The sequence below is a fragment of the Octodon degus genome, unplaced genomic scaffold (genome assembly GCF_000260255.1).
Source record: "Octodon degus isolate 3935 unplaced genomic scaffold, OctDeg1.0 scaffold00135, whole genome shotgun sequence".
NCBI lineage: Eukaryota > Metazoa > Chordata > Mammalia > Rodentia > Octodontidae > Octodon > Octodon degus.
In genome coordinates this window covers 5,624,631-5,641,671 of record NW_004524711.1, presented here as the reverse complement: position 1 = coordinate 5,641,671, position 17,041 = coordinate 5,624,631, and the positions used below count along the sequence as shown (strand labels likewise).

Sequence of the window (17,041 nt, the reverse complement as noted above, 5' to 3'; positions counted from 1 at the left end):
CTTTCATTTTCAGGTCCCACGGTTCCAATGCTAGCCAGACCCACAGAAGGAGACACAGAAAGACCAAAGAGTCCCCAAAGAAGGTACTCCTGTCCCCCTTTCACCTGCATTGCCTGTTAGCCACCTGGTTGGGTACCCCAGATTGAGCAGTAACTGGGCCTCCCTCTCTGTGTGCAGAGAGCCCTAGTAGGATTGAGAAAGATGGCAGTGTATGGACCAGGGTACTGACAGGAGGAGAGGACTCATGTTCCCGGGGTGGTAACAAGGTCAGGTAGGAGAAGGAAGCAAACTTTGGGAGCTGCTGAGGTCCCAAGAGGAGGCAGAGCATGGAGGTGACTAGAAGCTCACAGGAAACAGAAAAGAGATGCCATTATCCCAGAAGCTCCTCCGGACAGCTCAGGGAGAAATTGAACAGCCAGCTGCCTGACTGGAAACCTCACTCCCCACCTTACTCACTGTCTCAGTTACTTTTTACTCATTGCTGGGACAAAATACCCAACACCCAAAATTAAGGAAGGAAAGGTTAATTTAGCTCACAGTTTGTGGAGGCTTCAGTCTATACTTGGCTGGCTCCAAGGCAAAGTGGCACATGGCAGAGAGCAGCAGTTCATGGCAGCAGAAAACAATGAAGAGCAAAGGGAAGAGCAAGCTACCCTGGGACTGGGGGTGTAGACCTCACACAATGTCCATGCGCTCCTCTTGCATAGAATGAGGTTATTTACAAACCAAGAATCCTAGTTCTCTGTGCTGAGTCACTTAATTAAACTTCTAAACTTCTCAGGTTGACACAGTGTATCAACCAGTATACTCATGGGGTAGCAGGTTACCTGTCCTACCTCATAGAGTAATCATAAGGCTGAGTTGCCACTGCCTGTGTGCAACTCAGATCAAGGGTCCTGGCCATATGCTTTGTGTAGAGACCCCAGATTCCAGGGATAATACTATGGGGACTCAGTCCCTGACCTGCAGGAATACAAGGTCTGCTTGGGAGGCCAATGCTAGAGGAGCCATTGAATATATATTAACTGTGCCTCCAGCCTTCCACATTGGTGGGTTCTGTATCCACAGGTTCAGTCAACCGCAGAGAGAAAAGATTTGGGAAAAATAATTGTATCTGTACTGAACATTTACAGACTTTTTCTTATTATTATTCCTTAAATAGTATAGTGTAATAACTATTTACATAACAAGTACATTGAATAAGGTATACATAATTTGGTGGTTATTCAAATAAGATTATTTACATAGGCAATATGCAAATGATATGGCATTTTACATAGGGACTTCAGCATCCATGGATTTTAGTATCCACTTGGGGTCTTGGCCAGTCCCCCTGGGTACTAAGGGACAACTGTGATAATGCAAACTGGGGTGAAGGAACATGAAAGGAGAGAAGGCTTCCTGAGAGGACACTGTACTGGGTGTCTGAGTTTTCATCGTAGTTCTCCAAATGAAGTATTATTCTTTTTTCTTTTTTGGTGTTCTTTTTTCCCATAATTTTATTGATAAACAAATAGCAATGAGACAGTTTCAAATCAAATTTGTAGGACAGTTTCAATAATTAACGCATTGCATACATTCTTCCTAGTGTGAAGTATTATTCTTATTTTGAAGATGAGAAAGCTGAGACACAAACTCAAGTCAGGAGGAAGATTAAGAGAGAAGGGTAGGAGTAACTTAGGGGGTATAGGATCAAAGCAGAGGAACCAGGTGTAGGAGGGAGAAAATATTGAGACATCCTGCTCTTCCCTCATCGATTAAAACTGGGCTCTCAGATCACTTGAGGCATTGCAAAAATTATTTCTGGTCTGACATACCCAAATTTCCACTTATGCAACCCTGAAGGGCTGGAAATCCGTATATGTAGAAAGCCTGTTAGATTAGGGCTGTGACCAGCCCAGGATACCAGGTCAGGGCTGGATGCTGACTTGACATCTCTGCAGCATCTGAAGGCCCTGGAGGAGTCCAGCTGGGGAGCCACGTACTAGCTGCCCATGAGATGCAACCAGAGAAGACCAACTGTCTGGACTCTCCAGGTCCCAACAACATGAACTTCTTTCCTTTTACTTGGAAAAGAGAGAAGATTCCAGGAGCCTTGGTTGCCCCCAGAGCATTTGGGAACCAAAGGAGAAGCTTCAGCTAGACCAGAAAGAGAGAGCCCCGAGGACTTGGAAACTCCTGGAGAACTCCACAGCCAGTATCCAGAAGGAAGGGGGCAAAGAGGCCCAGGAGGAAAATCCTGAGGTGGAGGCTGAAGACAGAGGGGTTCTGCCAGATCCAGAAGGTCAGAGAACAGAGAGGCTTCCTGAAGAAGAGGCAGAGAAGGACCATGGCCAGGCTTCACTGGCTCCCAGCCCCAGAGAGACCATAGAGGAGGCCACATCAGGCAGCAGACAAAGGTGGGAAGTGCCTAGCATTCTGGGACAACCTTGGGTCCTCCAAGACCTGGGAACAAAGCAAGTCTCCATCTCAGAACAGCCACAAGAACAAACGGAAGTGACTGGTGTTGCCAGGAAAGAGGAGCAGGCAGAGCTACCCCTGCAGGACATGGTGAAGGTGAGGGAAAGCAGCTGTGCCCCGTACCTGTCTGTTCTCCTGGCTCTAACCTGGCCCAGTCCCAGATCAACTGTGACTGCTCAGCCCAGGATGAGGATTTGGGGATGCCTCTTGAAAGCTGTGTATTCTTCAGCTACCCCAATTCCCCTCTTCCCTAAACTTCGCAATTAGACACACTTGTCCACTGTACCTCCTGCCTGGCTCTGCGGCCATTTGAGTTTGCGGTCCTGTCCCAACAGTTCTGAATTTCACAGCTGTAGACCCTGCCCCATCATTCTCATCAATGCCGTCCTAGAGGTCACCCAGGATTGTTACCAACACTTCCTTCAACCTCCTGCCTAGCCAGTCTTCCAGCTCCAAGTGCTTTTTTTTTTTTAACTTTCTGCAAAGCTTTATTCCAGAGGGGCTCAGACCTTCTTGGCAGCTGCCTTCCTCATGGCGGCCAGCACGTTGCTCAGCTCCTCACACTTCCTCTTGGCATGGATGTGCGTCCCCACCCTTTTCTTGATGAACTTGAGGGCGCACTTGTCCTTGGAGACCTTGAGCATCTCCATAGCGCGCCACTCATAGGGGGCGAAGCCGCATACCTCCCGGATCATGTTCCACACGAACTTGGTATGTTTGGTGAGACGTCCATGGCAGTGGCTGTGCCTCAGTTTGCTCACATTCTTAGTCACCTTGTGGCCCTTGTTGAGGCCCACGGCCATGGGACAGCAGAGGGCCATAGCTACTCTTTTTCAATGGTTTCTTTGGCGGAAGTCCAAGTGCTCTTTATCCTCCATCCTTCGGTGAATCAGGAAATGGGGGCCCCAAACTACCTGGGGCAGTACCTAGGGCAGAGCCTGGTACTCCAGCTCCCAGTGCTGGCCCCAGTCCTGCCTCCACTTGAGGCAGGACTTTAAATATTTCCAATTTCAAATTGACTGAAACAGATGTTCCCCAGTCAATCCCGATCTGGGTTCTGTGTCTTCCTCCTTCAGCTTCCTCCCCCTTCCACCTCCAGAACCTCAGACATGAGCTCTGGAAGGCCAAGGCGCAGGCCCAACAGCAGGAGCAGCTGCTGAGAGCGCAGGTCGGTGAACTGCAAGTGCTTCGGGAGCAGCTCCACAGGTAACCTTGGCAACTCCAGCAGGACAGGCTCCTGCTCTTGGGCTGGCCAGCAAGGCCTTCTAAGACCAGTGCGCACCAGGTCTTATCCTAGACACAGCTTGAGGGTGTTGAGCCAACCCAATGCAGATTTTGTTCCTGTTCCTACCTTGCCCTTCTGCCACCAGCCTCCCTGGTAGCCCCAGGAGAGGTCCCTGTACCCTGCCCTGCCGTCCCTCCCATGTTCCACCCTGTTTCTTCCTGTTGTCTCTTGTAAGCCACTCGTACATCTTTTCAGTACACTCTGCCCCCAGTTACATGCTTCACCAGTGTGAATCAGTGATCAGAGGAGCGAGTCCCAAGCCCTGCAGCCGACTCCAGAGCAAGGGCCTCTGTCACTGCCCCTTGGCAAGTTTGTTGCGCACAGTCGCGCCCTATCCGTGGCATTTGGCTCCAGCCTCCCACGCACGGCCACATCCACACATGCTCTGGTCTCTTCTATGAAGTGGCCCGAGGCTGGCGTGGCCTGTGAATGTCCTCCTCTAATCCTTAGATGCTCTCTACATTATCTATTGATAGTACCTAATGTGATGCAGATGCTATGGAGTCTTTGCACTGATTTTTTTTTTTTTTTTTTTTTTTTTTTTTGCGGAACCAGAGATTGAACTCAGGCCCTTACGCTTGCCAGGGAGGTGCTTATTCCACTGAGCCATCTCCCCGGCCCCTGCACTGATTTTTAAGAAAATAATAACAGGAAAAAAGCTTTTATATGTTTAAAACAGACACTGTTTTCAAAATATTTTTGATCCATGGTGGGTTCAATCCACAGGCCCAGAACCTGTGCACACAGCGAGCAGACTGCCTTCACACTATTTCCATCTTCCCCACCAGGCAGCCTCCTCTCCATTATCGTCTTGACCTCAAGGCCCAGGGACAGCTGTCTAAGCTTCTCCTTCGTCTCTCTATGTCTTAGTTTCATTTACATGAGTTAGTTTTTTAAATATTTCCAAAGATCCTCCTGGGTCTGACTCAGTCTGTGCATCCCCTTCACTTGATCTCCAAGTGCCTCTGTCTGCCCGCCTGCCTCTGTCCTTCCCACATGCCTGACAGGGTCAGGGCACATGTCCAACCCCCCTCACAGGCTAGGTCGCTGTGATTCAGCCCAACTCACTGAGAAATCTAGTGACTGTCTGCCTAACAGCTTGGAGACCCGAGTCCAGCTCAGCTGGGCCCATCGTCTTGGTCAGCAATATTCCCATGATTCAGGCCCCAAGTGAACAGTGGGGCCTTGGTCATCTAAGAGCTTCTGTAGGCTCCCAGAAGGCTGAGTGAGGCACCCTGGAGGATCCGGGGGAATGCCCCAGGCCTGAGCTGCTCCTTGCAGCCAGCAGGGGCCCTATCACACAGCACTGTCGCTCATTCCCCCTGCAAACACTCTGAGCACCACTCGCACGGGAAATGCTCTCAGGGACAAAATGTGCAACTCCTGCCCTCGCAGAGCTGACATGCAGTGAGGAAGACAAGAAGGAAATACGGCGAGCAAGCGAAATCCGAGTAGGATGTAAGCTGTTGGATGGGGATGCATTCTCAGGAGGAAAAAGTAAAGCAAGGCATAGAAATGAGATGTGGCCATGGTGGCATTAGAAATATGGTGGCCCCTCTGGAAAGGTGAAGTTTGCGCAAAGGCCTAAAGGAAGTGAGGATGGAAGGGTGCTCCAGGAGAGATTGAGAACAGCAAGAACAACAGACCTGAGGTGGAAAAGGACAGACACGGTGGCTCTGGGGACATTAAGGAGGCCTTCAAGCCTCAGGGGTGAAGAAGGGTAAGGATGGAGGCAAAGATCTGGTGGGCAGTGGGGACTCGGGAGAGTCTAGGAGGTCTCAGGAAGACTGGGGGGGCATGTCAGGGGAGACAGAAGGTATGACTTTTTAAAATATAAAAATGTTTATATGCAATATATAACATTTGAAAAATGTTTAACAATGCAATGGTTTTTGGTATGTTTGCAGAGCTCTACAATATCAATGTAATCACTTTTAGAATATTTTGTCACCTTCAAAAGAAATGCTTTAGCCACTACCATCACCCCATTCTATTTTGTGTGTGTAGATCTGCATACTTTGCATATGTTGTGAAAGTCCCATGGAGCTGGACTGTAGGCAGGCAAGGCTGGGCACAGGCAGACCCCAGAAGCTGCTGCTGCTGCCAGGCAGGGGACAACATGGGTGCTCAGCTGGGGCTGTTGGTGAAGGAGAGGGACAATGGCCATGCTTTGGGTGCATTCTGCAGCAAAGCTTTCTGCGGGGGCTGAGCACAGGAGAGAAGACCGGGTGACTGAGTCTCTCCACTAGTCAGCAGAAAGCTAGAGTCACCATTAACCGAGTGGGGGCGCTGTGGTCAGCAGGGGTGTGAGGAAGCCTGCCTTCAAGAGCATGGCATCTGGGCTATCGGTTGGGTCCAGTTGGCCATTGGGCGAGTTGCGTGTGGTAGTTGGAGGGAGGCGCCAACTGGGTGATACTGGAGAGTCATCAGTGTGTGGACTCTGAGTCTTGGCGAACCTATGCTGCTCTGTCCCTGTCTGCACAGCCAGACAGAACCCATTGCTGAGAAAAGGGCCACGGGCATCAGGCTGACAGTAGGGGCCTCACTGCCAGCCAAAGGAAGCCCTCAGGACTGGCTTGCCAAGTCCACTGTGTTTAGGAATCCTCTACAGCTATGAGTGGGTGGCTGGGAGTGCAGAGCAGGGAATAAAGCCAGGAGTCTGCTCTGAGAGACTTGGGGTGGGGGACAGACAGGAAACAAACAAAAGTACAGTATCAAGCACCAGTCCTTGCAGTGGGGAAAAATGAAAGCCAGGGGTGGAGAGAAGGAGAGACATGGCTGTCATCCAGACTTGAGGTCAAGGAGGCCAGCTCTGAGAAGGTGCCATATGAACCCAAAGCCCAGCCATGAGAAACCATCCTGTGCCCAGACAGAGGAGGCGACTGCACAGGCAAGGCCAGTGGCAATGCCAAGACCTTTGGGACATGCATGGCGTGGGGGTGGCGGCAGGCAGTGTGGCTGGAGCAGGGAAGAACCGGGGGCTGGGAAGGCCCAAGTGAGGCCCTGAATTACTCTCTAGCCATGGGAGCCCAGGTCAGGGTTTGGAACAAGGGTATTTAAAAGGCTAGAAGCAGGCATGGTGGTACAGACATATAATCCCAGCACCCTCAAAGGCTGAGGCAGGAGGACCACAAGTTCAAGCTTAGCCTCAGTAACTTAACAACTTTGTAAGCCTGTCTCGAAAAAACATTAAAAAGGCCTGGGGATGCAGCTCCATGCTAAAGCCCTGGTTCAATGCCCAGCACAGGGAGGAGGGTAGTGTTAGACTGAAGGCTAAAGATAGCTCTATAGTAGAGCACTTACCCAGCATGCAAGAAACCCAGGGATTCAATCCCAAGCATCACAAAACATAAAATGAAATTGAAGGATAGACCTGTGGCAGAAGGAGCAGCAGCCCCTATAAGCAGAGCCCAGCCTAGACACAGAGGCAGGGGCAGCAGGAGCCCAGGCTGCAGTCCCAGGGCAGACCACAGGGCCATGGGAGTGGGCTTGGCACTGATATCTGTGAGGTAGTTTGTTTTTCTTCATCTGTGAGTTTTGATACTCATTTCGAGGTTTCTGGGCTGTGGGTCCATGGGACACTGGCTCCCGTGCTGGGTTTCATGTCTTTGATTTGTGCGAGACGGTGGAAGGTCCTCTTTTTACCTCAGCACTCTGGGGAGCCATCTCTCCAAGCAGGTGGTTTTGCTTTCTAAGACCAAAAAAAAAGAAGAAGAAGAAGAAGAAGAAGAAGAAGGTTAGGACAGAAGTAAGCTGAAGGGATCTTCAGGAAGGGGGACTAGGTTGACATCATGTCTCCCTCAGCCCCTGGAAGGCCACACCAAGTGCCTTGCCAGGAATCATGGGGACCAGCACCCACTGTGAAAGTGTAGGGAGGCAAAAAGTGGCCTAGGTCCAGATTTCTACACCCTTCACACCTCAAGCCATGTGACCCTGGGCAAGTGTCACTCCCTCTCCAAATCTCTACTCGGTCTTGTAAAATGAGGATCACATTGTCTCACGACATTGTGAAAAAGAAATATTTGGCTTGGTGCCTGGCCCATGAGTACACAAAAATCTCACTCTGTCGTCCCCTGTGCTGGGGCTGTCTATGATTCCCTGCTCAAAATATGTCAGTGATGACACTAAAATGCCCAAGTCCTAGGGCCATGGAGGGACAGAGTGGGGCTGCGGACCTCTCCCTCCTCTCCTGCCCTCCCTGCTCCCAGCCCCCCCTTTTTTCTTTCAGTTTTTCACACAGACCTAGCGCTGCTACTCCCTGGGAGACCTTTGCATGTGCCTGTCTCTGGTTCCAAAAGGCTGACTTTTCACCTTCCAGGTCTGCTTCAATGCCACCTCGTATGAGAAACCTTCCCTGCCACCCTCCCCAGGCTCGGTCTTTTACTGATCTCTGTCACAACCCTTAGTTTAATTATTTCATTGGTCACTGCAGGTTTTGACTGATTCACCAAAAGTGCTAACTTCCATAGGCCTTGCGGGCACCACGCCATTCCTGGCCCCTGAAACAGCCGCTGGCACATAGTGGGTACCTGATAAGTCTTCCCTCCCATCCCAGAGACACACACAGGGGTCACCTGAAGACCAAGGTCACTGAGCAAGTAAGCTGGCTCGGAAGAATCTGTCAGCAGCCAGGAGGGTAGGAGGCTAGACATCAGGAGGGTCCTGAAAGTCAGTAGGGGGCCTAACTCAGGCCCGAGCACCCAAAAACCCTCTGAAGTCTCGGTTGGTAATTTGTTGGAACTTCACTGGCTATCTGTTGTCCATTTGATTTCGCGGCCCACCCCACTTTCCTTTCTGCAGTTCACTAAGTGGCAGTGGCTTAAAGATTAATAGTTCTGTCCTTGTTAAGTCTCTTGCAAACCTTTCTCCTTCCCATACAATGAAGCCCAGTCTCAGGTGAATGCGCACACACAGCCGCAGGGGGATCCTCCTGAGGGCGTGAGACCCTCGCCAGCTTTTTCAGCTCACATTGGACACCTTCCCAACAGAGCCCGAGGCGGAGGCGGGAACCTTGGGCTGTGACCTTTTCCTTTCCAATTCCCTAGAGTTGTTGAAAACCACTAAAGACAAAGAGAGGCAAGAATAGAACTGAGGAAGCTCCAGGACCAAAACTGAAAGCCGTATTTCTACCATTACTTTTCAAATTGAAAAATAATGCAACATAACTTTAAAAAATACTTTAAGCCAAAAGAATCCTATCCAATTCTGCACAGCTCCCCAGCCGCACATAACTGCTTCCAGCTGGGCGCAGTCTACCCGGCCTGGGTTCCCAGGCCACCGCCTTCCCCGCAAGAGCTGCCATGGTTGTGAACATAGCTTTCAAAATTATACTTTAAAATTACACTTTAAAAATGGCAATGTTAATTTAAAAGGAAAAGAAGATGGCAGTGTTGGTTAGTGCCCTCCATAGGAGCCTCCAGGCAAGGCCCTATTTTCATCTCTCTGAACAATTATCTGTAGGTATGAGGTGATACACTGTGCTAAGTTGGGTGTGTGTGTGTGTGTGTGTGTGTGGACTTCAGGCAGGGGAGGCAGCAACATCTTTTCCCAGGAGGGCTAGAGTCCCAAATGTTCAGCTTTTCCCCCTCAGAACTGAGTCTCTCTCCTGCCAGGTGTGAGGAAGAAAGAGCCCAGCTACAGGCAGAGCTGAGGCAGAAGCAACAGGAGGCGGAGAAGAGGGAGGCCATGTATGAGGAAGAGCTTGGAGGACAGCGGGACCTGATCCAGGCCATGAAGAGGAGGATGCTAGAACTGATTCAGTAAGGACAGGGATGCGGGGCTGCTGAAGGGAAGGAATGCGGGGTCCTGGCATGAAAATTTGATTCCAACCACTTTCAAGCAGGGTTCTAGACCTTTCGTGGATGCTAACTCATTTATTTCTTAGCAACCATTGTTATTATTCCCATTTCACAGGTGAAGAAACTGAGGGTCAGAGAGGCTGATTTAGTCACCAAGGACGCACAGCATGTAAATTGCAGAGTCATCTGTAAACCATACATCTCCTCACCCCAAGTCACATCCACATCCACACATAGGTACCTACTAAGGTTAGGAGAGGAGCTAGGGGATCCTGAGTTGAGAAGGAATTCAGAAAAGGAGAGACAACCACAGGGGTTAACTAGGAGGTAATCATATGTGCTATACCTGCCTGCCTCGTGGCCACCTCAGACACCTGGGCCTGGGGGCTGCTCTAGTTGAGCTGTCCTGAGTTCCAGAGGCCAGGTTCACCAGGGTCATTCCTAGCCACCAAGCTCTCTGAGAGATGGCCATGGCCTCTACGCCTCAGTTTCATATGGAGATGATTCGCGTGTGTGCTAGCCTTTCATGTAGCTGAGGAAACAGAAGCCCATTGGGATTGGGTTCCACTACAATGGGAAGGCCGGTAGGAGGTCATCCAGAATGAAATCTTCCTCCACAAAATACAAATATTAAAGATGAGAAAAGGGGTGGATCAATTTGGAAAGGATAAACAAGTAATTTAAGGACTGAGATCCTCTAAGGAACTAACTGCATTGAATAGGAGGAAAAAGAGATATAAAAAGTTAGATATTTCACACACACAAAATGTAAAGTAGCGCACAATAAAAGTTACATGTGTGATCATTAAAGAAGAATAGATTTAATGGAAAATATAATGGAAGACAAAAAAATACACTATTCTTCTCAGGACTTGATATTCTAAATAGGCGTCAGTCACCTTGAAGAAGTCAGAGTCTCTAACCCAGCCTCCTACAGGAAAAGCCCCTGTTCTATATTCCTGTCCATTTGCTATGTGACTAACATCCCCATTTGATCCCGATTTAATCGATTTTACCAAGTAATTGTACTTGGAGTCTTACTGGTAGACTGTAGTTTTGCTCCACCTCACTTGTGAGTTCCCATGTTGTCCACCTTAGACTCACCTCACCTCATAGATTTACTCTATAAAAATTCCTAGAAGAAAAGTCAGGTTCCTTGGGAACCCACTGGGGTCCCCTTCTGTTCCTCTCTGGGAAAAAAGCTTTCTTTCCACCAACAAATGCATTCTGCCCTTATATATCCCTAAGTGTTAAGATTAGGATTAGTTTTAAAACTCAATCCCAAACATCTTGGCAACAGGATCAGAAAAGGAAGATAGAATGTTCCCCAAGCTCCTCTATCCACTCAGAGGAACATAATACTCATCAGGAGAAATGTATATTTTCCCTGGAACTAAAGAAATTAATCACAAGTCCTTAGGCAAGGAACTCAAAGCTATAAAATACAATGTTCCTAGCAGAAACTTAATGGAAGCTATGACCCTTAGCCAAAAGAAGGGGGAGGGAGCCACAGAGGTTAACTTCTGTCGAAATGGTGGACTAAGAGTCCCATGATCCCAGCACTCCCGGAAGTTGAGGCAGGAGGATCTCAGGTTGGAGCTCAGCCTGGCCAACTCAGCAACTCAGAGATACCTGTCTCAAAATACTTTTTTTAAAAGGGCTAGGATGGGACTCAGCGATAGAATGCATGCCTAGCAAGCTGGAAGCCCTGGCTTCAGTCCTCAGCACCAAAAACAAAAAAATAAACCTCCCCTAAAAGGGCTGGGAGGCTGGCCAGCTAGCTCAATGGATTGAAGCACTTATTTAGACAGATGCAGGGATTGGGGTTTGCCCCCGGGGGCCCACTGAGACAGCAGTTGAGACTATAATCCCAGCACTTGCTTGGGAGGCTGAAAACAGAAAGAATCACTCTGAGGCCAATCTGTACAGTGAGACCCTGTAGACCCTGCACTAAATACATTTTTAAAAGGCAGAAGGATTTTTTCTTTTTGCTCCAAATGCCTTCAGGGCAGGTTTGGCTGGCTTGAGTTGTGGGGATCAAACCACAGCAACCTGAGCCTGACTGCTTTGTTGAAGCAGCCACTTAAAGAACTGAGCTAAGGGGCAGGCCCCCTACATTTTTTAAAAAGGGCTGGGAATATATCTTAGGGCAAGCCCTAATTTAATCCCCAGTGTTGTGTATGTGTTTACACACACACACACACACACAGATAATGGACTGAACACACCTCAATTATTCTCTGTCCTGAGATCTCACTAAGTGGTTGCAAAAGAATAAAACCTATAACAGAGAGGAAAGTGGAGAAGCCAACCACAGAGGAGAAATTTTGGTTAGTTCCCAAATACTGTGGATACTGTATGAAGACCATGTGAAAACTTCAAGACCCAGAGACCCCAGGACATGCCTGGAGAAGGAAGATGAGTGATGAAGTAACCACACCCCCTGCCTTCTGCATGCCTTTCCACCTGCAGAAGATCCAGCGACAAGGGCTTAACTCCCAGGCAAATTATCAAAAGCTCCTCTCTAAAGAAACGTGCATGTCCCAAGTAGAAGAGCAGGTTGTGTCCAGGAGTGGGTGGGGGTCTGCTATGCCAGGTAGCTCCCTGCCAAGTGACCCATAAAGGAAAACCACTTGGTAATATCCCTGGTCATTACTTGCAGCTCCAACCACCTTCTGTGGCCTGTTTCTTAAACATGAAATAGCAACCAAAATCCCTAGACATTTGAAAGCCTAGACCAGAAAGGGTACCAAAAACACAACAAGAACAAGGAACATGTGTCTCCCCTGGGACAGGAAGCTGGAAGGGTGACTGTCAAAGATGAGAAGAGTTCTTGGAAATTAAAAAATACGTTGCTGAATTTTTAAGAAGTTCACTATGTATTGGAAGAGGAAGATGAGGAGGCTCTCAGAAAATAGAACAGGAAACAGAGATGGAAGTTATGAGAGAAAAAGAAACATAATCAGTGTAAGGGACCAATATCCCCCCAAATGACAGAAGGTTCCCCCAAAAGGACAAAATAAAATAATGGAGATGATCAAATACGACAAATATAAAAATACAGAAGATTTTCTGGTCCTGGTGGACACAGATTTCAGGCAGGTTCTTATGCTTAGTCTCTTATGAGCTATCTCTCCAGCCAGGACACAGATTTCAGATTTCAATATTACACTAAGTGATTGGCACAATAAATGACAAAACAAAATGAGCAATTACCTACCTGGATATAACACTAGGATTTCAGTCACACTGTCTAGGGGGTGGGGAGATAGTTCAGTAGCATAAGCACTTGCTGGGCAAGTGCAAGATCATGAGTTTGATCCCTAGTACCCCCTAAAACAAAAACTGTCTAAAGGAAAACACAGAGCACCTATAAAAAAAAAAAAAATAGAACCCAACACTTGTCAAAGATCTCTGCTGTAGCAATACTTTTCCAGTTCTGAGAAAAGCTGTCTTTTGCCCTAGAATCTCATGTGCAGCCAACACACGAATTGGAAGTGGGAAAAGTAATGGAGAAGGGTATCCAGCAGACAGACAGGTCTCAGAAACCTGACCTCCCACACAGCCTTTCTTAGGAAGCTATTTGAGGATGTGCCCCAGAAAAATAAAGAAGTATGCCACGAAAGAAGAAGATATGGAATTCAGGCAACAATAGTTCTACCTAGGAGGAAGAAAAGGGAATTCCCAAGATGACAAGTGGCAGTGGGCCCAGGGAACAGTCCATCCAGATCATAGAGAGGAATCTAGAGCTCAGGAAGAAGAAAATCTCTGGAGATAAGGAGTATCAAGAACTACTTGACACCATGAAGAATTCAGAGACAAATAATACGTTGAAGACAAGTAATATACACTAAAGGAAGTTCAATTAGAAACTCTCAGAAAAACAAGTGTTTCAAGAACCAAGCTACTATAGAACACAACTCAGCCCTTCGGGAAGACATATATATTATATCTATTTGGATTTTTTTTTTTCCTTTTTTGTTTGCTTGTTTGTTTGTGTGGGTGGGTGGTGCCAGGATTCAATCCCAGGGCCTCTTGCATGCTAGGCAAACACTCTACCACTAAAGTACACACTCAACCCCTTGTTTTTTCTAATGCAAGGATCAACCTAAAGATAAAGCATAAAGGTAATTATAAATCTAAAAACAGACTATGAATGTTACCACCTGAGCATTCTGGAAGTGTATGGAGCAGGACTTCAATACTCTGTGAAAAGGGAAATGTCTTATATTTTTTGCTGTACTTGTCTGTACAGACTGAGCGCTTCAAACCCTAAGCAGGTCCAGCTGAGGAACAAAAGTCTTCATTGTATTTAATTTTAATTGACTTATATTAGCATAGCTGCATGGGGCAGATAACTGCTGCATCGGATGCTTCGGGAATCCACGGCAAGTTAGGAAGAGGAGGAGAGAAGAGAGCTGAGGGGAGGGATGCTGGTCACAGAACGGGTCAGAAGACCTTGCCTGTAGTCGGTAGAATGAAAAGAAATGCATGGGCATGTTCTGGTTCTGTGAAGTTACAATGGTAACCAACAGAGGGACCAAAAAGAGTGCTAGCCCTGCACTGAGAGAAAAGAAAAGTTGATGGAGGTTTTTCTTTAAAAAAAAAAAGCTGAATGAATCCTCTGTACTGAAGGAAGGAGCGCTATAGAAAATGTTCTCTGCTGAGGCAGGGTTATGAGCGTATCAGTTAAGTGTGAAACTAATATTAAGGAAAAAAGCTAAAACAGTAAGAAATGCAGCTCATGCTGGCCTTGAGCTCACTTACTACCCCAGACTGGCCTCGAACTCTCAGCCGTCCTCCTCCCTCAGCCTCCTGAATGCTGGGGTCACGACGCCACAAGAGGCAGCCCTATCTGAGTTTGAAATTTGTGTGTGTGTGTGTGTGTGTGTGTGTGTGTGTGTTATTTTGACAAAAATTTGAAACATGCTACATTCCTATATACCTTTTTTAAATGTGATGATAATTTTGCAAGCGCACAAACAAAGACAAAGCAGTCTCAGTGCCAAATAAAAGATGACGGCCTCTGGGGCAAGGAGCCCAGGCCTCGAAGCCCAGGGAGCCGCTGTGGAGGGCAGACAGGCCCTTAGCAATAGTTGGGAGGGCTGCAGAGCTGGGCGTCATCACACTCCTTCCCAAAGGCTAACAGTGATCTCTGCTGTGTGTGTCTCTCTTCGCTTTCGTCTCTTTCCATCATCTCCCTCATCTTTCTCTGTTTCTCTCCCTGCCTGTATCTCTGCTCTTCCATCTCTGCATCTCATTCTCTTTGCTCCATCTGCATTTGTGCTTCTATCTGCTTCTCTGTGCTTCTGGTTTTTTTTTTTCTTTCTCTCTCTCTGTCTCTCTGTTTCTCTCACTCTCTCTCCTCCCCCATCTCCCCTCTCCTGCTCTGTCCCTTCTCCATTTCTGTGTCTGTCTTGCTGTTCCTCTGTCCTGGTGTTCTCTCACTTTGTCTCTGTGTGTCCTTCCATGTGCCACCCTTTGTCACTCTCTCCATCTCTTCCTCTTTTGTCACCTCCACACTTCTCTTCCCACTCTCCCCTCAACCTCCTGGCCTCTGTGTGTGTCCACTTCAACCATGCCCTAGAGAGAAGGACCGCCAGTGGCAGAGGCTCCAGCAGTTCGCGGGCATGGCCCCTGGCTGCTGCGTGGGCTGTAGCAAGGTCTTCGGCCGACTCTCCCGGAGGTACCCATGCAGGTAATGGGAAGGTCCACCCACAGCTGCCTGCCTGCCCCCCAAAAAGAAGAAACTGGAAAATGGGCATTTATAAAAGGCCACTTAAGTCCAGCCAGCCTGACTTGATGTCTGGCTGTCGTCACTAAGGATAGTGATGAACCAGACAGTGGGAAGAGGCAGAGACAGCTGGGGTCTGGGAGCTGGAGTTGTGTGACCTTTCACTAACCTTCTTGATTAGGGAAACACAGACAGGGGGCCAGGGAGATAGGTCAGTAGAATAAGCACTTGCCTGGCAAGTACAAGGCCCTGAGTTCAATCCCTGGTACTGCAAAAGAAAGAAAGAGAGAAAGAAAGAAAGAAAGAAAGAAAGAAAGAAAGAAAGAAAGAAAGAAAGAAAGAAAGAAAGAAAGAAAGAAAGCCAGCTGCTGTCCTCACCTTCCACTGCCATCATGGTGACAGGAAGAAAAGGGCCATCAGAAGAACCCACCACTTGGAGACAGAGATTCTTAGAGTTCAAGGGTATCAGGAAAGGGGACAGACCAAGGTCCATACTGCTAGAAGATTAGATATGACAGACAAACTCGTGACTCGTGACTCCTAGCCTTATCTAGGCATTCCCCAGTGAGCCGCAGAAACCACCAGGCTTCCCTGCCTCTGCCCTCTAGGCGCTGTGGAGGCCTGGTTTGCCATGCTTGCTCTGCAGATTACAAGAAGAGAGAGCACTGCTGTCCATGCTGTGCCCAAGGAGGAGAAGCCCAGGTCACCTGATGAAGACTGGCCAGGCTCTCCTACCAGCGGAAGAGCTAGGTGGGATTTCATTGGGCTCCCAGCCACGCTCTCTCATTTGGGGTAAAGGGGCTCCAGCCTCTCTGTGGAGTCCCGCGAGGCCCTCCAACTCCGACTGAGCATTCCCCCAGGCTCTGCCACTTCTCGCCCTCCCTTCTCACCCAGCTGAGGTGCCCTTGCCACACCTTCCCAGCTGTGCAGCCTGCACCTGTTGCAGCCCTTTAGCAGCTTCCTATAGAATCTGCTTCCCAGATCTGCATTCGACTCATTTGGTTTTACTTTGCTTTTAATAGACTTATTGAGATGTTATTGACATACAATAAACATTACATAAATTTGATGAGCTTTGACTTTCATACTGTGAAGGCTTCAACTATATTCATGCCCACGCTTCAGCCTCTCTCTGATCTCCCGCCATGCCCAGGCCACCACTGACCTTGCTTCCTGTCACCATAGACAAATGTGTACTTCCTAGAATTGTATAGAAATTGTATACAGTATAAACCCTTTACTGTCTGTCTTCTCTCACTCAGCATAATTATTTTGAGATTCATCTGGTTATTGCATTTATCAGAAGTTCTTTTCCATTGTTGAGTGGTACCCCACTGTATGGATATGCTGCATGTTGTTCATACATCCACCTGTCACATTTGTGTGGCTTCTAATTTAGGACTATTACAGATAGGGTTCCTCTAAGCATCTGTACACAAGTCTTTGTGTAGACATATCCTCACATTTTTCTGTGGCAAATACTTCCATATAGGTAGATCACATGGTAGGAGGATGTTTAACATTTTTAAAAACTGCTGAACTACAACCTCTCAGTATCTGTATGGGATGTGTTTCAGGACTCCCTATAGACACCCATGTCTGAGGATGCTCAAGTCCCTTGTATAAAATAGCATAGTATTTGCATGCAATCTACGAGCCATCCTCTCTTATGCTTTAAATCATCTCTCTATTAATTGTAACAAGTAATACAGTGAAGATGCAATGTCAATAGTTACTGTGTTGTTTAAGGAATAATAACAGTGG

The 17,041-nt window shown here is 47.9% G+C and overlaps 1 protein-coding gene across 4 annotated transcripts in view; it reads left to right on the top strand.

Annotated features, from left to right (window-relative positions):
• The window catches only part of Rufy4 (RUN and FYVE domain containing 4), a 20,715-nt gene extending 4,288 nt beyond the window's left edge, over positions 1–16,427 (top strand). For 3 of the 4 annotated variants that reach the window (XM_023701414.1, XM_023701411.1, XM_023701412.1), the window contains 6 exons: positions 14–83; positions 2,077–2,556; positions 3,560–3,666; positions 9,358–9,504; positions 15,131–15,241; positions 15,886–16,427. In XM_023701414.1, the coding sequence (XP_023557182.1) occupies positions 14–83; positions 2,077–2,556; positions 3,560–3,666; positions 9,358–9,504; positions 15,131–15,241; positions 15,886–15,988 (1,018 nt within the window). In that variant the 3' untranslated portion in view covers positions 15,989–16,427. The remainder of the gene's footprint in view (positions 1–13; positions 84–2,076; positions 2,557–3,559; positions 3,667–9,357; positions 9,505–15,130; positions 15,242–15,885) is intronic. The other variant, XM_023701413.1, reaches the window with a different exon arrangement.
• The last annotated feature ends 614 nt before the right edge of the window (positions 16,428–17,041 follow it).